General features: G+C 42.4%; 1 protein-coding gene across 5 annotated transcripts in view; it reads right to left on the bottom strand.

Moving 5' to 3' along the window:
• Positions 1–23,513, bottom strand: part of Enpp2 (ectonucleotide pyrophosphatase/phosphodiesterase 2) — a 110,015-nt gene that overhangs the window by 19,277 nt on the left and 67,225 nt on the right. For 3 of the 5 annotated variants that reach the window (XM_026785953.1, XM_005360517.1, XM_005360518.1), the window contains exons 12-19: positions 17,393–17,501; positions 11,535–11,660; positions 8,070–8,101; positions 7,228–7,355; positions 4,970–5,057; positions 4,749–4,836; positions 3,484–3,668; positions 1,435–1,486 (exon numbers count right to left, since the gene is read on the bottom strand). In XM_026785953.1, coding sequence (XP_026641754.1) covers positions 1,435–1,486; positions 3,484–3,668; positions 4,749–4,836; positions 4,970–5,057; positions 7,228–7,355; positions 8,070–8,101; positions 11,535–11,660; positions 17,393–17,501 — 808 coding nt within the window. The remainder of the gene's footprint in view (positions 1–1,434; positions 1,487–3,483; positions 3,669–4,748; positions 4,837–4,969; positions 5,058–7,227; positions 7,356–8,069; positions 8,102–11,534; positions 11,661–17,392; positions 17,502–23,513) is intronic. The other 2 variants (XM_026785952.1, XM_013351277.1) reach the window with 1 other exon arrangement.

Below are 23,513 nucleotides of genomic sequence, written 5' to 3'. Positions count from 1 at the left end.
AGACAACACTTATCACTGACACATGTAAGACACTTAGGATCAACTCAGTGCAAAGCTGCATAGAAGTAACCTCACCGACCACAGCCCCTTCTAGCCCTGGCAGCCCCAAGTTCACCAGCCCCAAGGCCTCTTCCATACTTGTAGGAAGTGCTAGATTAAGGGAGTGATTGTGTCACGTGAACACAATGCCATCTCAGCAACAGACTAGAGGCAGACATTGTCAGTCAGGTGGAAATGGTTTAGGACCAAGAACAGGTGGGGTTTCCATCAGCACAAGGACGAGAGTCCATGGAAAGCCATCGGAATGAACCAACCAGCAGGCTTTCGTAAAGAGCATCTTGGCGCTGCTTCTTTGGTAATTAACCATTTGGAAATCATGATACTCCCTACCCCATCCCCCTGGCAACTTGCATTTTTGTTGTTGCTGTCATTCCTTTATCATGGCACTGCAGTACTAAAATTTAGGTGCCAAACTCTCGAGTCATTTGTAGAGTTTGTGGGGGATAAGCAAAGCCTCCGCCAGCAAAGTCCTGCCTGTGTTACTGTGTTATCCAATTACATGCCAGAAAGCCTGTGTGTTTGCTGATCAAAGGGCAAAGGGGGAGGGTGGGGATGCAGAAAAGGAAGATGAAGATGTTTTATAGAAAGGAAGTAAGGCAAGTAAATAAAACCTGCTGCTGCCTTCCTCGACCTCGGCTTATTCAGAAGGGAAACGATACGCAATAGATAAACAAGACCACATAGAAATTGATGGCTGGAGGGACGGCTCTGGGAGAATCTGTGTGCGTTGATAGCACTCGATGTAGGGCTACCATACTGTTCTACTTCCTCAACCCAGCCCCCTTTTGTCTCAGAAAAGCATCCCATCTGCTGCAAGAAACTTGCAGAGAAGCCCCTACTCTAGCTTCTAATTTCCCAGTACTTCAAAGTCAAGAGGAAGAGCTAGATATGGTGGCTTATGCCTTTACTCCCCACACTTGGGAGGCAGAGGCAGGCAGATCTTTGTAAATTGGAGGCCAGCCTGGTCTACATAGTTAGCTCCAGGACAGCCAGAGCCACATAGTAAGACCCTGTCTCAAAACAAACAAACAAACAAACTAAATCCAAAGGAAGGATTTGCCTGATAGATCGTCTTATTGTTCCTAATTATTTTCTGTCCTAACCTGCAGCCATGCAACTTGCAGGACAGCATCCCAGTGGGATGAACAGACTCGACCCCATCGGCATCACGAGTCTCCCTTGCACTGGTGCGCTGTGGGTAGAAGTGACACCACTTGATAAAAGCAGAAGGGCTGATATCTAGGGCATAGTTCTGTGCGCTGTGGCGAGCACGGCCCTCTGGAAAGAGCAGCAAGCCGTCTCTCCAGCTCCAGTCTTCCATTTGTAAAAACTAGACATTAAACTTATTTTGTTGGTGTTTGAGGCTGCCCTTACCTTCTGTAGACCCTTTGGTGTGGAGCCGTTTATTGAGCTCTTCCAGTTTGTTCTTCCCATGTGAAAACCAGAAAAGGAGAAAAGAAGGCACGTCAGAGGGGTTCTTTCTTTCTCCCTTCCCCTACTTCCAATTCCGCGCCTTGCTCAACTCCATGTCTGTCACTGTGGTCAAATCCTCCTGGGCAGCTGCTGCTTTAACTCCCGTTTGCATCCCGAGCTTGCCCCCCTGTGTCTGTGAGCACCTTTGTTAACCTCCCCGTGGCTTAGTTTCTTTCCCTTCATGCTGTGTGCAATCATGGTAGCTTCCCAGGCAGTAACTGGAGCACATACATGTTAAGCAGGCACAGTAGTGCCTTGGGTCTCAGATTCCTTCCTGTCTGCACTAAAATAATCCACCAAACCAATAGATAAAACGGCTTTTGTCAAATCCAAACAGTAATGACTCCGCACTTCTGGAGAATGACGGAACCACCCTGAAAGATGGCTGCTCAACATTGCACCTGACATGGATCCCCGAGACCCTCGAGCCCTCACCATAAAACCCCATTTACAGTGATGTCCTCTGAGTAACTGTAAACCTGATATTTGAACATTACCAAATGCTCTTAGAGAGGAAACTTGACAAAAAAACAGTGTGATCTATTTATATATCAAATGTAACTAATTAGCATGAAAAGTAAGTGAGCTAAAGGTTCAGATGCAAATACACATGAATGTAGCCCAGAAATAATGATGCATCAGACAATCGCAGGCTTCAGAGCCTACAACAGCAGCCACATAAAAATTTCCAATGTGCAAAACTATACCATAGGTTATTTTGAGATGCGTTAAGATACTTCGCGTACTATTTAAGAGATATATATAAGCAAAGTAAAAGTACAGAGTCGAGTATGAGAATTAAACATGACTTTCAGGGTCCCAATGAATGCTGCATTGGAGAAACCTTGATAGAAAGAAACGAGAGAGAGAGAGAGAGAGAGAGAGAGAGAGAGAGAGAGAGAGAGAGAGAGAGAATGGGAAGGAAGGAAGGAAGGAAGGAAGGAAGGAAGGAAGGAAGGAAGGAAGGAAGGAAGGAAGGAAGGACAGAGTTCTCAAAATGTCTATTTGTGATCCTCTTGGTAAGTTGGTTCCGATTGACTTTATTAATTTTGGCAGCCTCACACCTCCAGCTTCTGAGCCTTGCCTCCCCTTCACTCCTTAGCCTCTCAGATTCTTATCAAGAGCAAAGGTAGGAAGGAGATAAATGTGGGGATGGGAAGGAAGGGCTAATTGAATTTCTCTTATTCTAGAGCCTACAAAACTGTGGCTCCTATGGCCCTGGGAATCCTGAGAGGGAACCTATGGTAAGGGAAAAAGATTGCCCAATAGGAGAATTACTGTCCATTTTTCTGAAGCTAATAAAAAATAACCTCATAATTAAATCTATAATTAGACAGCTTATAAAAGTGGAATAACGTCCTTGCTTTATGCAAGCATCTTCTCAACTCTTCAACCCTGTGGAAGCATTGGTTCATTTCTGCGGATAGAAGCACTGGTGGGGATGCACTCCCCGCTGCTCCTTGCATGGGCAGCACAGTTGACTTGGGGTGGGGGGAGAGGGGAGGCGGCTCTGAGAATGAGTGTGGGAAATCTGGCCCAGCCCCCTCCCCATATGGTGGCGTGATCCTGGGAGAGATATCATGCTATCCCTTAGTCACTTGTGGCAAGTGAAAGGGCTGGACCACAGGTCATAAGAGCAGAGCAAGAGAGCTGTCCTTGTCCCTCGCCAGCGCTAGCTGCAGCATTCCGAGAGTGGACCTGCACCTCACCTGGGCAACCTCCAGACCTGTGTTGTCTGAGATGGTAGCCGTGAGCCATATTCAGCTTTTAATAGTACTTAAATTTAAAAGAATGAAATTAAAACTTTCATCCCTCCATTGTAACCAGTCACTGGCTCCATTCTGGACAGCAGGGGCAGTGGTCAATGTTATTATCACAGAAAGCTCCCCTAGACAATGCTTTATATACCAAACAAATATCTCCATGGTAAAGCACAAAGATCATTTCTACCTTTGGCTCTACCTTATCATCACAGTTGCAGCCCAGGTCAAAATCAGACTGGAGGTACATGATTCCTGGGTAATTGGGTCTAGTAACTTCCTCTGGGATGGTTGGCCTAAAGGTATTTGTCCGCAGTAAGTGATTCAAACTTCCGTGGGTCCCGTTATTGGGAGCCGGCTTCAATCCTAGGAGATCTGAAGAAAAGAAAGGAAGAGATACAGGTGGTTCTTATTTGTTCTCGGATGAACTATGGTAAGAGCCAAAACCTTTCGCCTTCCAGGAGTCTATAAATATTGAACACAAACCACAACTGGACTAAGTTAGCATATCTGTCACTCCTAACACACCTTCTGAACCTTTCTGACCTCACAACGCCTTGTTAACACTTCTTGAAATAGCTCTGTTCATTGCTAGAGCACGAATACAGACATTCCCCAAAACCCTGCATGGAGAAGTAGTTTACTCAGCCTTTGCCCGTATGTATGACAATATTGGTACCATCACCCTCCTGTGCACTTCTCTGGACTTTTTAGACCCAAATTTTGAAATAAGACATAATCAATAAATACCCACAGCCTACTCTCTAACGCACTCCACAAAAGTGTGAGGACATGAGTAGCTTTTGACCATGTGCCTTGACGGGCTACCAAGGGATGAACGGGCTGATTTCACAGCAAGTGAATGGTTGCCAAGTGGGCACACAGTGACTTGCCTAAGCCAAGAGGCAGGACAGTGGCGAGCAAGCAGCCAACCTAGGGAAAGAACCCAGGAGACCCGACTTTCAGTCTCCCCCTCTAACCACCAGACTGGCACTCCCTTACTAAATAGGAAAAGCTGTCCTCATTCAGCAACGAGAAGCTCAAAGAAAAAAAATAATTAGGAGCACATAAATAGCTGGCTGGGATGCAAGCTGGCCAAGCTTTCACTGGGCTGCAATGTGAGAGAGGGAGGTGGGGGAACGCTCTGCCGGCATGGAACTCTTGCTTCATCGGGTCTCTGACCAACGGTGTCGAACTGTAATGTTATGTTGGATCAGCCAACGGCTGCCAACAGCAACACTATGAAAACTCCCCATTAGTCAACTGTTGAAGGGACACAAAGAAGCCTTAGAAGGGGTGACATTCTGTCCTTTGAACCAATGGGCAAGTTACATTTTTTTTTTTTTTTAGTGAGAGGTGGTTGTAGAAAATAGACTCCTCATTTTTTTTTCTAGTAGTAAGGAAATTCACTGGCCAAAGATGGATTCATCAAGTTTGATTGAACAAGTGACATACCACACATAACATTGTAAAGCTCGATGTTTTCAAATGGAGGCACTTTCGTCCTGTACTTAAAAGTTGGGCCATAACCTACAAAAACAGTCTTCCAAAAGAAAAGAAGAGAAACATAGTTAACCATCCCTGCTATCATGAGCACGGTCTCTTCTACTGCCTGAATAAGCCCTGTGATCCCCTCCCCCAGAGAACTCAGTTTCAATTCAGTCTTGGGGTCATACCTGCATGCTGTTGACCTTGTTATCAAAGCCATGGTCACCCTGGAAAAAACATTTTCCTGATGGCTTCTTATAAACATCCAAAGGTTTCCTACATTGAAACAATTTTATGATCAGTTGGGATTCTGCCCCAAATCATGCTGATACAAAGCAAATTTGAGGTACATAGGATCCCTGAAAAGGCCTGTCTAAAGCCCAATTGTCTCTGACTTAATTGCAGCATTCCAATAGCAATGACAGCTACTTCTGTTCATTCCTCTGGTGTTATTGCCTTGCATATCACTGATGTGGGAGTGTCATATATTAATCTGTTGATTTCATTGGTTAAGCAATAAAGAAACTGCTTGGCCCTGATAGGTTAAAACATAGGTGGGAGGAGTAAACAGAACAGAATGCTGGGAGGAAGAGGAAGTGAGCTCAGAGATGCCATGCTCCCCACTCCCGGGCAGACACACGCAATGAAGCTCCGACCCAGGATGGACGTAGGCTAGAATCTTCCTGGTAAGCCACCTCATGGGCTACACAGATTATAAGAAATGGGCTAGTCCAGGTGCGAGAGTTAGCCGAGAAGCGGCTAGATATAATGGGCCAAGCAGTGTTTAAAGAATACAATTTGTGTGTTGTTATTTCGGGGCATAAGCTAGCCAGGTGGTCGGGGTGCGGGGGACGCAGCCTCGCCGCTCTTATTACTACATATCACCCCAGGTTAAATGGGAAATTTTGAAAGGTCCACATACTCTCATTGTCTCCTTCTTGGACTGAAGAGCTCTCCCTGATATGTGTTCACCAGGCTCAGTCCCAAAACACAGAAGGCATCTTTAAACTTGTAATGTTGAATCAATTTGTGGCGTATTCAAACTTACCCAACAGGATAGTAAGACCAGAGTTCATGAAGTGGCCAATTTAACACTAACCAAGGCATAGCTAACAAAAGTATGGCCTCACCTAGAACATGTATTTAGAAGTAATGAAAATATTGCCTGAAAGATATTACAATCGCTTAAATTCACGTTTTGTGACACAAAGACACCTTTTACAGAACTGTTTTGTGATCTGTTCTACCACCCAAAATTTTGATGCTTAATAATTCAAGTATTGCCTAACTACAGGCAGGGTACATATCAGTGAAGACTAATGCTTGGGAAAACAAAGAAATCTAATGAGTAGGTTTCCACCCAAGAGTAACTTGGATTTAGAATAGTGATACATGTGTGTAATAACTCAACAACACAAGAGTGAATTTCAAAAGAGTTAGCACCTGCCTTGCTTGCTCAATTAGTGTCATCTTTCACTTAATTTCTGCTCCAAGACACAGGTTTTTCATATAAACTAGACAGCTGCATCGTTTTTTCTTTCCCTAGGTGCCACGACAGAGGACATAGTCAGCCAAGATATTTTGGCCACATCTATATAACGTTTTTACGTGGAATCCCGTCTGTTTTACATGGTTCCAATGATTTCTGGGTTTCATATCTGTCTTTGCGGAATCCTACATATTTAACTATTTGGTCTTTTACAGTTATAGTAGATTAAATGTCCAAGTGTTTCATGTGGAGACAAAGCTCCTAGAAGACTAACGTTTTTCATTATCATCCCATGTTTAGCCATTAACTATTATAAACTACTGCCCAGCTCAAGTATCCAGCATAGTTATTCAATTAGTACTATAAGCATATTCATAGGCTTGTCTTAAGGTCAGAGTTAAAGCAAAAAATGCATGAGAATACTCTACTTCTAGATCTTTCTAAAAATGACTAAATCTGCAGTCATTGACTCTTTAGAAGTGGCAGAAGTCCCGGCTCTGCATCAGATCCCAAAGCAAAGGGTGGTTGATTCTCATGATCTGGGAGAGCCTTCTGGAGTTCAGAAGGCAGACATCAGTTGTGTTTTAAGCAATATAAAACATGTCCACAGCAACAGAGGTTTCAAGACTAACATTTCCAGGGACTTTCTACAAACACAGCTATAGGCAATCATGTCAACCAAGACCACATCAGCAAGGCCTTAGTTGTATTTCGAGTTGTTCAAGCAGAAAAAAAAAAATCTAGACTGTCTCCATAAAACTTGGGCACAGAAATTTATGAGAAAAGACCCAGCAACTTGAGATGTATTATTTCTCGTCTCATAGATTATTTACTATGAAAAAATTTCCAAATGAGATTATTTCCAATCCAGATTTTTGTTAATAAAGACCAAGAACCAAAGGGTTTCCAGATGACAGGAAAGTGCTTGAAAAGACAGACACAGGCTCCCCATTTTACCTTGCAATGTGCCATCTACGATCCACCAACAGATGGATATCCTCGATTCTCCTGTTGTTGGCATAGTGCAAACGTTTGGGAAGGTGCTGTTTCATGTAAGGCTTAAAGTGCTGATCTGGTTTTTTACACTGAAATACAAGTGTATATTGGTGTTACAGAGGGATGTTTTCTACCAAAAAAAAAAAAAAATGCTTAGCTAGTCTGTGTCCTGAGAGTTGAAGGCAGTGTTAGTCCAACAAGAAGATAGTTAGTGAGTAAATGGAATTTGCTATCCCCTATTAAATAATTTATGCTGCAAGCAAATAGGTTCCAGGGGAGGTAGACAGTTATAGAAAGAGATCAGAGGTTATCAGAGAACCTGGGGTATTTTTGAGATAAATTCCTGACTCTTGAGCCCAAAACTGTGGGTGGTTCCAAACTCAAGGCTTTTCCCACTTGCCTCAAGTCAAGGAGAGGGAGGAGTGGGAAGAGAGCAGAAGAGGCATACAGGCCTATCTGATGGGGTGTTCAAGAACTTTGAAGTCTCTGCCTGCGGGATGGAGGGGGCATTTAAGATGAGGACAGATCTGTTTCAGAGTGAGTGAAGAGCTGATTAATTATGAGCAAATACTTCTGAGCTTAATAGGAAGAACAAAGCCTCAGTTTGTGTCATCACCAAGACCACTGGGGAGTCTACAGTTGACCACGGGCCAGAAGTTTTGAAAGCTTAGGGGAAACAAATACACAGGACCGCAGGTCAGTGAGGAAATTGTTCCTAACCACCCACAGGGAAGGCAAACATGGGAAGGTGAGCATGTCGCAGCTGCTCCAAGGGCAGAGGCCTAGCAGTTTGCAACACTTACCGTAAGATTAGCAATAATGGCTTTAGGGTCATCTGTGCAAAGAAAGGGAGAAAGGTATCAAAACGTAATTATGAAGAGAAGTGATTTTTACAGAAAGAGACTTAACGCTTCCACCCCATTCAGTGTCGTTTTGAACGAATGCATAATTGAGTGCAGGTGTTTAATACTTCAGCGACAGGGTGGGCAACAAGTGGCTCGCATGCTGCAGCAATCTGCCCTGCAAGATGCAGGGCTTTTCACCTAGAAGGGAAGTCGGTCCTCCTCCCGCAGCACAGGGGGACCGCCAGGTAACCTGCTTCAACCTTTCCCAGCCAAGTCCTGTGCAGCACCCACTTGAGTTTGTGTGCGATTACATGTCAGGAACTGAGCTGGTCCTTTTCAGGGGTCTTTTATTATCGTCATTTCCTGTTTCTCTGCAAGGTTTTGGAACAAGCAACCCTTTGCTGCAAGATGAGTTTCCTAAGGCAGCAAGCGAGCTGTTTCTGTGGTGACATCAGAGGTCTAATTACATAGGTGAGCACTCCTTTCCAGCTGCAGGCTCAAGTGTGTACTGCCTTTCTTTTTCCTTTTTCACAACCAGGAGACAAAGACTATTTCAGCCTACACTCAAACTAGCTTAAAGTACAACTATGTAAATGATGGGTGTGCGTGTGTGCTGGATATTATTGTCGGGGTGCCCCTCGGTACAGACTGTGCGGAAAAAGAGATTGTAGGCCACTTGGGTTTTGTTTTGTTTTTTTAAAAGAAGAGGTTTGCCTCAATCTGTCATTATAGAATCAGAAGAGGAAAAGCAGTACTCAGGGGAGATCCGGCTTTCCCAGGGCAGGCCTCCCAGGGGCAGAAACATCAGCGGAGCTAGGCTTGTGCATATCCTTCGCGGCTGTAATCCCCAGGGCTTGGTGCTTAGTAAGCACCCAATAAACAATCAAACAATTGTTCATATTTGAGGAAAATGCGGGTTCCCTCAAAGTATACACATGCACACGCTAAATACTGTCTTCAGAAACTTAGTCCTAAAGCTTTGAAATCCAAAGGGAAAAGCGTTGATTCCATTCTACTTAGGTTTTATTTAAGAGCAGCATTTCACGGAAAGCAAGCAATCACGGTAATAATAACTGAGTCCATACTGTGCACCTATTTCTCTCTGAGAGCTTTGGGGCATTTCTGTCTGATCGTTCGTAAGGATGCCAGGATACAGGGGCTATCAGAGGTCTCACTCAGCCAAGTGGTTTTAGAAGGTGTAGGATCTTGCACAAAGGAGCACAGCACAAGGTCCCAGTGAGCCAGCCACACCCCGTACTTCTGCACTCATTGGCCTTGTGAATCACAGTCTTTCCAGAGACTAAACAGAATAAACCCTTGTTCTTTGATAGGTGAGAGCCGTGGTCTCAACTCTCCTAATGCTGCAACCCTTTAATGCAGTTCCTCATGTTGATGCAACTCATAAACTTATTTTTGTTGCTTCTTCATAACTGTAATTTTACCACTGTTATGAATCGCAGTGTATTTTTGGAGATTGAGGTTTGCAAAGAGGGTTGTGACCCACAGGTCGAGAACTGCTGGTTTAAAGAATTAACAACATGGAACAATCTCATCCTTAGGCACATCCCAGAAAATTCTTAGGAAATACCAGTCCTTCCGCTTTTACTGATCACTTCATCCTACCCAGACCATTTTGAGTGAGAATTAAGGATCAGAAAGTGGGGTTGGCCAGATGGTTCAGCCAGTAAAATACTTGCCACCATGCCTGACAACCTGAGTTTTATTCCCAGGACCAAAATGTTAGAGGGAAAAACTAATTCCCACAAATTTTCTGTCCTCTAATCTCCACACAGAGGCGATGGCAAATGGCATTGTTGTATATCTATACATATATACTTATAAACACAATAAATAGATATAATTGAAGTTTTTAAAAAAGAATCAGCAAATCCAGGTTCTAACCCTAGCCCTCTCTGCCATTTACTGCCACCTCTGAGCCAGTTCCTTCAACCCTTTTTCTGCCCTTGACTTCTACTGCCCATAAATAGAATGGCAATATATATCACACAAGGATACTGCAGGGACTTAATAAAATTGTGTTCGTATTCATCTGAGACAATGATAAAGCCAACACCACATCTTTGTATTCAACACAGAGCTTTGACTACAGATTAAACACAACGAAATTACATTTACACACTCTCTCATTCAATCATCCCACAACCCTTAGTCTATGCCTGAGGAAGCTGAGCCACAGTGCTGAAGAGGCTTGTCCATTGTCTCAATGAGAACCTGGAGGAGCTGCAAAGCGAACAGCAGCATAAGGCCACCCTTGTATTCTTCATTGCCCACCTCACTGTCTCTCCCCAAATGAATGGAGAGCACAAATATTTCATTATTGGTATTGTGATCCCAAAGGTCCCCAACAAGCTCATCTACGCAGTTTCCCCGTTACATTTACAGATGTCAGAAATGCTTTTTGAAATAAAGAAATGAACCTTCAAACCCAAGGGCTTAAATAAAGAGGTGAAGGCTTGTATCCAGTCCAAGGGAGCAAAGGTGCTGGGGCTACAAAGGACAGAAAGGGACATGGAAAAAAAGTAAGAAACACCAATATTTTGTTGATTTCACAACATTCTGGAATACATCCCATTTGTGTTGACTTAGGAACATAGCTTAGGAAAAATTTAAGTTTCCAAAGCTTTGGGCTTGATGTCAGTGGTTTATTATTCTGAACGTTCTATTTTAACGTAGCATGTCTGAAGTAAAACTATATATATTTAGAAACGTAGAATGTAGGCTCATATGAAAATGCCCTATGTGACATAATGCCATGCACCATTAATATATACAATGAAAAAAAAAGATTTTTAAGAATTTAAAAGAGGATCCACATGGTTTTCAAAATCTAGATGGCAGTGAGACAGACTGAAAGTTTGTGTTAGTGGCATATCACACCCTCAACATGCAAAACAGGTTCAAACAAAGACTCATACTTCTAGGTTTTTTGAATTTCCAATTTTTTAGAATAGTTAACACTCTAAGAATGTAGTATGTTTCCTCCCATGTGCACTTTGAGAAAAGGAAAGAGCCTGGAGGTACTAGAGAACTTGAAGCTATACATGTTCGTTCTGTCAACTGTGAAACTCTATCTTCACCAGAGGGACCAGTCTGTCCTTGATGCCAGAAAACTCACCCCTATAAATAGATATTTATATTGTAAACATGCTTCAAATTAAGTGCAATTTCTATATGATAAAAATAAGAGCAAATGTTCAGTCATTGATGCTCTGTGCTCTTGGTTCCTGTCTAGTTAACCAATTACACATTGGTTAATGTTTGCAAGAGTCTTCATAGATTACAAGTCTTCATCATCAGATGAGAAAAACTGAAGCCCAACTAGAATTTCTCTAGCTTCAGAGAACAAGCCTTTACCTTTTCCGTTATAAGTTGAACTACTTAATATTTGAAGAACCAACTTACATTTAGGATTATTGCTAAATTTGGATCGAATTCTTCCTAGCGTTCCAGGAACTAAAGTAATATCATCCACGTTAGTCAGATAGTTGCTCAAGAACTCGGTTCTGTCACAGGTCACGTCTTCCATTCCTACGGGGACAGAAAAACACACATACACACAGCGCTGTCAAACAGTATTAAAGTTGAAATCCTAAAACACCCAGACAGACACTGGAGGTGACATTCCAACATTGCTCTAATTAGATCATAGCAACTTAATAAGACGGAACTTCACCTTGGAGATGGTTTTGAAATGACATTTTAAAGATGTATCTTTATAATCTTCCTCCAAATATTTTCATCTAACCATACCATCTCACATACAGGTTGGAAATATGTCACCTCAATTATTATTTTGAGTTATTGAGCAAGAACAGAAAGACAAAAAAGTCATGTTTGAGGGCCAGGGAGATGACTCAGTGGGTGAGCGTGCTTGTCCCTGAGCCTGACTACCTGAGTTTGACCCTTGAAGCCTATTATGGCATAGGGAAATGACAGACTACCACAAATTACATTCTGACCTCCTCATGAGTGCTACTTTCTCTCTCTCTCTCTCTCTCATCTCATAGGCACACAATAAATAAATACATAAATAAATATAAGAGTGCTTGAAAAACACAAGCTATTGACATTCATTATAAACAATATTCATTCCTTGGGGAGAGGGAACAGAAGAAGAGGAGGGAGGGGAAGCTGTGGTTGGTATGTAAAATAAAATTTAGTTAAAATAAATAAATAAATAAATAAATAAATAAATAAATAAATAAATAAAATCTTAAAAAGAAAACTATTTATTTTTTAAAAATAGGTCCTATTGAGCTTGTGAAAGCCTAGGATCTGTACTCAATGGAGGGGGCAGAGGGGAGACTGGAAGGTGAGCACAGTGCTCAGGCAGGTCACGGGGTAGGTGGAGTTTTCAGCATGTGTTTACGGCCTCTGTCTTAGATCACAAGGATGGGCAGAATGAACAGTAAAGTCTATGTTCCCACCTAAAAATGGAGGCCAATGGTTGTGGCAGAGAAAGGTGTGACTGTGAATCTGAGGTCCCTGTATGAACAGAGGGACACAGATAAGGTGTGGAAGGCAGTAAGGTGGTCCTCAGGTCACCGGAGGTCATTCCACATCTGTAAAGTTCTTTATAATCACATTTAAGCTGTTCTCCTCAGTATACAATGAGCAACTTTTATACCAGAAAGTATTTATTTATAACTTTCCAGCAATACTAAATAGGAAAGATGTTAAACATTTCTAGAAATCAAAACATGGGAAACTACTAATGCCAACAAGTTGTTTATCACTCATCATAAAAAAAAAAACAAAAAACAAAAAACAAAAGTAGACCCTATTGCTTCAGGATTAGGGAGAGAGTGGCATAAATGACTGGAATTATAAGCGCTTTTCCTTCTCCTTTACAAAATATCATTTCTAGGGCTGGGAAGACGGATCTGTGCTTAAAAGTGCATAGCATTCTTGCAGGGGACTAGAGGTCAATTTTTAGACTGCTTGTCAAGGAGATTACAAGTGCCTGTTAACTCCAGCCCCACGGGGATCTGACACCTCTGGTCTCTGCCTGCACAGAAACATACGCTCACACACACACACACACACACACACACACACACACACACATATGCGTGCACACACAAGCGCACACGCATGCACACACACACAAGCACACACGCACACGTACACACATATTTAAATTATGCCACACATATTTAAATTATGCCACTTCCTGTTCTTCTTCTGTCTAGTATATCCCCATTCTTAAGGATAGAGCCGCAGCTCCTCACCCTATCTTCACTGTTGGCCTTGGGTGTGGCTGACAATAATGGCAGCAAGAAACGAGGGACAGAAAAACAAAGTCAGTTCAAATGGCCACCCAAAATGAAAAACAAAATAATGCGCAAAAACAGGTCGTAGACAACATAATTAGAACCGGAAGTTAGCATCTGCCGCACAGAAAAGGTCGAGTGAGGGATTTTTTTTTTTAACCAACCAATATTCTTTCCCACCCTCAAATTTGTTTTCTGCCTTCTAGGGAGATTTTCAACATCTTGAAAACTAATTTAAATCTTTAGATTATAAACTCTAGCCACTTTAGAGAGCTAAATTTCATAGAAATCTTTATTAACATTTTTTTAGAATTCCCATGTTGACCCAGAACAGCGGAACTTCTCTGAAGTTCTAGTTATCTGGTTAGCAACAACCCAAAACATATCAATGGGAGATTCCAAAAACCAATGACTTACAAACTTGAAACTGCTATTCTAAATTGCATAATGAAACTGATTGCTACCCTGTTCCATTCTGCTCAAGACGTAAGTCATACTTTTAGCCAGTGTGTCTGCACAGTAGTTAAGAGAGATCACATTCATATAACTTTTTACAGCATGCTCTCCTAACTGATGTATTTTATCACTAGTGATTGTTGCTAATTTCTTAAATTGTATCTTATAATTACAAGTGTATCAGAAAAGGCAGACAGGTGTATCAGAAGAGTGCCAATTGCCATGGCAGACATATTCTAGGAGTCATAGATTTCTCCTGGGACCAGGAGAGACCACTGCACCGCCTTCTACAATCTAGTACAGTAATAGCCTCTAAGATGGAAAATAAGTGATTCTATAGAGGATCTTAAGGGTTTAAAATAATGTAATCCAGAGTGGTCCAGATCTGGTAAAATTCCAGTTACCATTTCTGGTGATCCTGGCTCTGTCTCTTCTTCTCTGTCTAGATTTTTTTTTACTGCTGTTGGGCAGACATCATGGGCGGCTCTGCAGCACACATGGGGAGGTCAGAGCACAGCTCGATGGACCCAGTCCCCTTTGCACCCTTTCACGGGTCCCATGGACTAACTCAAGTCACCCGGCACACACTTTTCCTCACTGAACAATCTCACTGACTCTCTTTTAGTTTTTAATATCAACTAGCACAAAGGAGTAAAACATATAACACAATCATATTGCATTTTTTAAAAAAGTCTTTTCTATTTTTTTTTCCAGGACAGGGTTTCTCTGTGTAGTTTTAGCTGTCCTGGAACTCTCTCTGTAGACCAGGCTGACCTCAAGCTCAAAGAGATCCTCCTGCCTCTGCCTCCTGAGTGCTGGGATTAAAGGCCTGCACCGCCACCACCCAGCATGTGTTTTCTTTTAACACTGAAACTTTCAACATGAAAACATTAAAATAATGAACAGCTGTGAGTTCTAGTAAACCGTTACTCCAGAAAGGGAAAAATCTCCACACACAGATGAACAGAAGATGGAAAGCATCTTTTATCCCTCCATTACATCTTCTGTAGTTCCAACTCTGAGCAATCTCCCTAGGTTGCAGAGAGCATCAGGCAAATGGGCCCAGGATATCTCTAGAATCTACCTCCTTCCCTTCCCTCCAGACTGATGTCCCCTGTGTGGAATGTGGAGTCCATGTTTTCACTCTGCAGATGAAGGAACTGAGATTCGCAGAGGCAGATTGTGTAAGAGTCATGGTGCAACCTGAGCTCCACAGAAATCCATTCCGTCAAAGCCCAGGGCCTGCCTGAAATGCTAGGCAAGATGCCTTCCAAAAAAGAGGTACCCTGGCTTCCCAGAACCAATGGTTCCATTCGTTCTGGCCATCTTTACATTGAGAGAGGGTTCATTGAGATTGTGTGTGACCTTTATGGTGCTCCGACATGTGACACACTAGGACCATCTGCTTCTTAGATGTCTGCCTCCAGCTTGTGAGTAAATGCTCCCCACACTTCTGGGCAACTTAAATTGAATTTAGTGTGTCACAAGCTCCCAATTTCCACCCTGTCTGCAGCTTTCCACTAAGCCAGACTCGTAGAGAATGATCTTACAGAGGGTGTCATTTAATCCACTCAGGGAAACAAGTTAGCGCCCGCAAACCCCCACCCCTTGCCCAGTTTCTCAGATCTTCTAGAACGCTCTGGATATAAAATTTCAAGGAGCAAAATATGACTGAGGAGACTCACTAACTAGTAATAACAGAACTGTGAAGAAGTCAATCACTTTGGAACTTTTTTTTAAATGCTCTACTAGACCTACTAGATGGAACAGCCCCAAATACCAAGGTGGTTATTATAGTTCACAGTTTGATAGTTTCAGAACATAGGTGGCACCCTCTAGAACTGAGTCTGCATGTCTATGAAAAGTACTGATCTCTGAAAATCAAGTTAGTAGTAGTGAATATGCAGCTAGCTAGATTGCATAGTATTGGAAGGTGCTATGTAGGCTGTTGAGATAGAGTCAAACAGTCTTGCTTAGCTGTGAACCCAATGAATGGCAATGACCAGTGTGGCAAGATGCCCCTTGGGGTGTAATCATGGCATAAATGTGATGTGGGTAACCAATCACTCTCTGCTTGGGTTTCAGACCCACTCTATAAGAGGAAGCACACGTCTAGTAGTGTAAATGTGGCCAAGAATACATGGCTGATGAACTTACAAGCCCCTACTTACAAGTGTCTTACAAGGCCTACTATTATTATTCAGCTAAGAGGACATAAGTATCCAACTACCCTCTAGAGTTGTGTTTCTATAGTCATAAGGATAATGCAGCTTTCAGATCTCATCAGGGTGTTTTCTTTGTGCAATGGACAACAGTTAATGCAGAAACTCACAACTTGTCAAAACGCAAGAAAGTATCTGTGGCGTGCTCAGCCATAAACGGAACATCTATATCATGTCTCTTTCTCCGAGGCTCAGTGACCATTGCAGGGTGAAAAGAGCATGAAAGCTAGAGACTGGAGCTGAGGCAAGAGAGAAACAGTGTCTTCTGGACATAACAGGACCACACTGCACTGATGAACTCACAGCACCTGCGATGGCCTGGGCCAGATGAAGACAGTCAACACCCATGATGAAATGGAGAAGGAATCGTGAGCCTCCATTCTAACTGAAGAGCTTTTGACAGTGGATGAGTCCTAGAAAGTTGGTTTTCTTTAAGGATGTGTGCCCTGGTAAGTCTACCATGTTCCAACAGATGGCCCCAGAGTCATAAATATATGGGTAGCTTAAACTGCACTTTAGTGGCTTATTTTAAAAAAAAAAAATAGGATATAAGGATGGGAGGAGTTGAGGAAGATTGAGTTGGATCTGGAAGGAATTAGGCAGATGGTTGAATGTGTGTGTGTGTGTGTGTGTGTGTGTGTGTGTGTGTGTGTGTGTGTGTGAAGAAAAAAGGGAGGGAGAGCAGGCCACTTCCTACACTACTTCTTTCTCTTAATGGTGTTCTATCTTGAGGCTTTGAACTCCCCCTGAGAACGCCAGGAAACCATTTGACTTCACAGAGGCAAGAGACTATCACCTGCTATGTGGAAGTCCTGGAGGAAGTCATTAACATCATGTATCAGATGTCTGCAACATTGCAATAGAAGACAGAGTTTTGCAGAAAGGCCTCTCCTACAAAGAACATGAGAATGCAGAAATATCTGGGTCTCTCTAACTGTTGTATCATGACCTAACTTCTTTCCCTATCCTGAAGTAATTAAAAAGAAAGAAAGAAAGAAAGAAAGAAAGAAAGAAAGAAAGAAAGAAAGAAAGAAAGAAAGAAATTAAGAACAGAACCTTGGATTCTGAGAGCAACAATTCCTTTTCTCGGCACCCTAGGAAATTTCTATTATTTTTTTGTTTGTTTGTTTGAGACAGGGTTACTCTGTGTAGCCCTGGCTATCCTAGAATTCATTCTGTAGACCAGGGTGGTCTCAAACCACAGAGATCCACCTACCTCTGCCTCCAGAGTGTTGGGATTAAAGGGCTGTGCTACCACCACCCTGCAAAACTTCTATCTTAATAACAAAGAATAGAAATGAAGCCTTACCGTGGTCTCCAACAAAGATAACATTCACACACCGATGTAGTTTGAGCTGTTTCAGTCCATCCATTAACTGCCCCACGGTTTTGTCAATCTCCCTCAGGGGATTTGTCATCTGTAAAAAGCAAGTTAGTCCTCACAAACTTATTTATGTATTTTTTACCTTTCGATTTCCATAGATCTTCTACCCTTAGAACATTCTGGAAAGAAAACTTCCGGCCCAGAGGCAGAGTTTTGTCTAGGGAATATTTCCCCACTATTTTCTACACCCTTTTTTAATGGAAGAAAAAAAATCTCTCCTGATCCCATCCCTTTGGAAAGATTTTGATGTGAAAATATCACAAATTGCTGAGGCAAATCCTTTTGAGGCGCAAAATGGCTTTTCTAAAATGTAAACGCAGTCTTCAAGTCCAACAGTTTTAAGAGTGAATAGGAAAAGAAAGAAAGAGAGAGGGGGGAGGGAGGGAGGGAGGGAGGGAAGGAAGGAAGGAAGGAAGGAAGGAAGGAAGGAAGGAAGGAAAGGAGGAAAGGACTGAACAGACAGTCAGACAGAGAGTGGGAACCCTTGTTCCCTGTGTAAAATCACCCAACTTTGAACTATGTCGAGAGAGAGAGAAAGAAAGAGAGAGAGAGAGAGAGAGAGAGAGGCGCTGAGGGATTCACAAAGCACTGAATTTAGAGATTAAAACCATCACCTTTTCCTGGGAAATGAATTAGGACATCATTAATAAAATAGGATTCATCCCCTGTTCCAGAGACCCTAAATGCCGACCTTAGAGAGCAACCAACTGCCTGCAAATGAAGCTGTCCTAAGGGCAGGTTACCACTTCTCAACCTCCTCTTTACAAATAGATTAAATAAGAATCAACAAGAATCCTAACAAACAAAAACGAACCACAGAATGTGTTCTGTTTAGACTAATGAAATACAAACTCCCGATCCTTCTCCGAGGAACCTTTCCAAAGCCCAAGAAACTTAATCCACCATCTCCCACTGTATCTTCAACAGGAGTACTGAGCACCCACGCGTACGTCGGATCGCCTCCCTAGACTCATCTGACGATGAAACGAAAAGATTTTTATGAAGCCTCATAGTTTAGGTGACTTTTACAACTTCGATAACAAACACACACATACATCCAAGATAACCAAGATGAAAACAAGAGACCTGAGCATCAATTCCAATCAAGTACATCATGGCCTCTGCCATTTGAATCTTCTCAGGTGATTCGAGACCTTTCCTTGTATCGTTTCATTCGTGAAACGAGACGGCAGCCTTTTCTCTTCATGACAGGCGTCAGCATTCCGAATCACAACTGAGAGCTGCAGGATGAGGTGTGCCGCAAAACCTGAAGGCACTAACAGATGTGAGTCTAAGCTGTATTTGTCTGAGAAACACACACTGTCCTCCAAGATCCGTGTCTAGACATGGAAACACGAAATACATAACACATGTCTCTCCTTGGCTCGGAGCTATTTTCCCTTATTCCATGGGACAAGTCAGGTAAAATCCAGAACCTACTTCTTAGCAATCAGGTTCATAAAGAAGAGTATGCCTCAGAGGAATTTGAAGGCTTTAGGGAAACCTTCAAATGAATAAGCAGAAGGTTCTTTTGAATGTAACTGGTAAAAGTAAATCTCATTGCTATCACTCTGAGAAAAACATGACGCCCTGTCTGCCCATCATTTTCTCTTTCCTGCTGTCTCAACTATTCTCCTGGCCACAAAGACCTCTGCTGGTCTCAGAAAGTAGACACCACTCACGTAAGTCAGCATTCTATCGACTTCTAATCTACATTCTTGTAGAAAAAGAAAACCACACCCCACTACCTTCTGAGAATCTTCTCAAGAGGCAGCACCACAAGCCACAGTGAGGTTTTTTTTTTTTTTCAAGCAGAAACAACAGCCCTCCAAGCTGTTCCTCCAGCTTAAATGGCAACATCCATGTGGACTCAACTAACTTTAAAGAGGATAAAAGACTCCTTTATTTTTTTCCTGTTGTAAGGAGAGTTCAAGATGTCTTCACATCACCGTTAACCCCTGATGGACCAGATGGCCCGGGACTCAAAGCCAAGGACCGCAGCAGTTTTCCGAAACCTTACCCAGACTGTTTTCAAACCAAGGTACCAAAGGCAGACCTGCCCGCCACAGAGGTTTGGAACAGCAGATCAACTTACTTTGTCCTGACGAGCTTCGGCTGCATAATGATCCGTCCTATGCAATTTCCTTCTTCTTTTCTTTGGAGGAGAAACTGGTCTTTCCTGTCTCCTCTTAGGGGCAACTTTCCTCTTAGGTCTCTTAGCCGGAGTAAGAGGTGAGCCATAACTACACTCCTGTGCTGGCGGATAGAGATGTCTGCACTCAGAAGTCGTCTGTCCCCCTGGGCCAGGTGGTAAAGCTCACACTTTCCCATCTGGGGTCAGCAGAGTCTGAGATAGAAACACTAAGTTCTCCTTATGGGAGAACACATTGGGATGGGATGGGATTCAGGGCCCTCTATAGAGAGAAGCCTCTGACCTGGGTCTCAGTGTGGTCCCAGCTTCATTGCTGACCACAGGATATGATTTCAGAGGATCTAGTCATGTAGGTGCTTTGGGCTGAAAAGCCCGTGTTTGGATACATCTGCAAGTGACATTAGGCAAGCCGGATGACTCCCGGGCTATAAACAGACTATCCCTTGGTTACAGAAAGCTCTCTGTACATAAAATACTAGCTTGTAACCAGAGTCAAAGTCACTTGGTCACCTCAAGATGACAATGAGGTTCGTGTAGGTGGTTCCAATTCAGTGACTGATGGATGTCTATCTGGTCACACTACCAAATATATCAGAGGGCTCTCAGCTTGCATGTTCAACCAAGGACAAAATGAAACAGAAATAATAAACAGTCCTCATGGGTCCTGAATGAATTCGTACACATCAGAACTTTCAGCAGGAAAGAGGAGCACAGGACTGCGTGTTTAGAAATCCTCTTTGAAAATTCAAACTAGGAAAAATGACTGAGATTTCTTCATCACGGTAGAGAGATGAAGAAAGGCTCCACTCAGAGTCTTGCTACGGGAAGCTGGCTCCCTGTCTGAGGCAACAGTGATTCCCTATTGTCTGGAAATCCAGAGAGCGGTAACATCTAACCACCAACTGAAGGAAGAGGCCCCGGTGCTGGAGAAAACCAGCCCCTGATTTGCTGATGGTGCAAGGTGAATCAAAGCAGCAGGCCCTGACGTCTACCTAGCTACCTTATCTCTTGGCAGGACTGTTCCAAGAGCCATTGGGGATGCAGGCAGGGGCAGAAAGACGAACAGCGTTAGTGTCACCAAGGGGAACAACTGCCATGCGGTTGCTCCATTCCCAGGGCAAGCGAGCGGCTGCAAGAGCACCTCTCTTCTGTCTTACCCTCTCTCTCGGGCAGAGCAGTCCAAAGTCACAGCCCCGTAGACTTTGCTTTGCTTTGCTTTTAATGCTTCTAGTTTAGGCAAATCTCCATGAGAAGAGCAGGAAAAGGAAGAGGTTTTTTTTTTCCATGTCATGGTCACCGAGTACATTCCGCCAGCGCTCAAATCTACCCATCAAACTCTAGGCCATTTGCAAAAGACGCCAACATTCCAAAGACGCCCAGAGAGAACCCTTCCAATTGCAGCAGGTTAGAGGAGCAGAAGGAACGGAGTTTAAGCCAACTGAGTTTTCATCCAGTCATTACAAAGGCATGTTTCTCTTTCTTCAAATGTTAGAGGTAGACGAAAGCTAAGTTTTTTTTTTCACTGACCAGCCATACTTCAGCCTGAATTTAGAAGTTTTAGCCTGAGGTTATTCAAAGGATGGGGGAGGGGGGTGCGATCGTCCCTGCTTTTCAGAAGGATTCTTTCCCATCTGAAGGTAGGGACCAGCCAGCCAAAGCTCTGCCTCTAGGCCCAGAAGAGCAGCCGAACAAGAGGTCACAGAGGAAGCAGAGGTCAAAGAGAAAAAAGATTGTGCCAATAATCAAAAGCAAGCGTATTTTTGAACATTCACCATTACACTAGGAAACCAGGAGCAGCATGCCATTTCTCGAAACTGCTAGCCCAGTGTTTGGCCGTCTCAGTTAACAGCTCTTGAGACTCACCCCGAAAAACAAGTGTGCCCAACTATTAAGCAAACAAACCACAAACTTCAGTTGAATTTCTCTTACTGTGCCGTATAGCTTTTTTTCTAGTTAAAATTATTCCGATTAAATTTCAAGTGCAAGTGTTTTCTTATTATTTATAAAATGGTATGCATTTTTAAAAAATAACCTTTCCCCTAGTGTATAGTGCTCTCATGCATACTTAAGATCTATGAGGACACATGACTGTGTATATGTACATATATATATATATACATTTAAATGTACATTTATGTGTTTATGATAAGCATGTATATAAGCCATTCACACTTATGACTCAAGAAAGGTTTGACTGGCTTGCTTTGGTTTTATTTTAAAAGCACAAAGCCATTTTGTCTTGAGTTCAGTAGAAGTAACTAGAACCATATGAAAAATAGTAGAGCTGGGTGTGGTGGTGGCTCACACCTTTAAGCCCAGCACTTGGAAGGTAGAGGCAGGCAGATCTCTGTGAGTTCGAGGTCACCCTGGTCTACAAAGTGAGTTTCGGGACAGTCAGGGCTGTTACACAGAGAACCCCTGTCTCAAAACAAAACAAAAGATAGTTAAAAATTTGAAAATGTCCTTTTCTTTATGAGAAAAATGTGAGCAGGCTATCATATATTCTAAGATATGCAATTAATAATGTTTACCCAACAGATAGGGAAGAAAACGCCAGTTGCAAGCAGTATTAATACTGAAAAGAACACAATGAGAATACTTACAAGTATTTTCTTAGTGCAAAAATACTATGGGGAGAAAAGGCTTGTATGTGTATAAGCAATTATGGACATAGAAACCATCATTATACCAAATTAAAGCATTCTACATTTTGCTTCACTTAGCCATTGCTCAGCACTTCAGAACAACTGGGTTGTTTCTTACTCAAAATATACCTGCTTTCACAAGGTAGCTGTAACGAAACCACACACCTCACCAACCCAGAGATGTCCCTGGGAAAGAACACTTCCTGCTAAGCCATATGATTTAAGGTATCAAATGTGTGATAATTCATGTGTATTGTTAAGAGCCAGCTCTTGCCACATAGATGATGCTTCCTGTAATTTGAACATAGTTATTGATAGGTGGCTTCACTCATCCACTCTTCTGTGGCAGGGAAGCTTAGGTGGTTCTGTGGGAAGAAGGTCTGGGAATCTAACACAAATCCTTCATTTGCCAAGGAACTGAAACAGCCCCAAACATCTTTAAGCACTGGTCTCAACTTTCAGAAGAGTGGCCATATCAATATCAATTCCTGTTTTTTTTTTCTTTTGAAGGATATTATCCAGACAAAGTTGACTTTTTAATAGAGCACATGGAACTAGTTAGGTGTTTAGTGGGGTGGATTTTTTTTCATTTTAATAAAATCTGGTTCTGTTAGTTCATTTTAGATTAACTTAAAAAAAAATCTTCCCAAAGATAAAACAGCCATCCTGACTTTTTGTGTCTCGTGTGTGCAGATCTCTATCTTGTTTTATCATTTGTGTTTCATAATAACGCAATAATGCTGGAACATCAAAAGGATAAACGAGCCCAGGATTTAAAAGACTTCCGTGATTCAAAACCAACTATGAATGGGTTCACATAGTTACTAGTCTCTAGTGCTTAAAAAAAAAAAAATGACCAAACACCGAATTGATGTTAAAGCATTCAAAAATCCTTATGGCTTCTTCATATTCCCTGCCTTTGTTTAGACATAGAGCAATTTGTTTAAAGCTGCTTGAATCAAGACACGTTTGTCGCATCTCTGACATCCGTGTGCTGAACACGGTGAATTTGGTTAGAGCCGCTGTGTCATCACGGGCTTCCAGGTACACAGCACCCACCAACAAAGGCTTTTTAAAATAATTTCCTCAGCTCAAATCAAGTTTCCCGTTGTTGTGGTAACCTCTGTGACCCATGGGGAAAAAAATAGAAAAAAATCTAAAATATTTTAAGATTCTGACTTGTAGACTTTGATCATGTTTCAAGTGATCTATCCTGAAATGTTAGAAAGAATTCCATCGCAGATGAATG

This window comes from Microtus ochrogaster, linkage group LG3 (genome assembly GCF_000317375.1).
Source record: "Microtus ochrogaster isolate Prairie Vole_2 linkage group LG3, MicOch1.0, whole genome shotgun sequence".
NCBI classification, from domain to species: domain Eukaryota; kingdom Metazoa; phylum Chordata; class Mammalia; order Rodentia; family Cricetidae; genus Microtus; species Microtus ochrogaster.
Note: the sequence above shows the minus strand (reverse complement) of the source record. Positions and strands in the feature narration are given on the sequence as shown.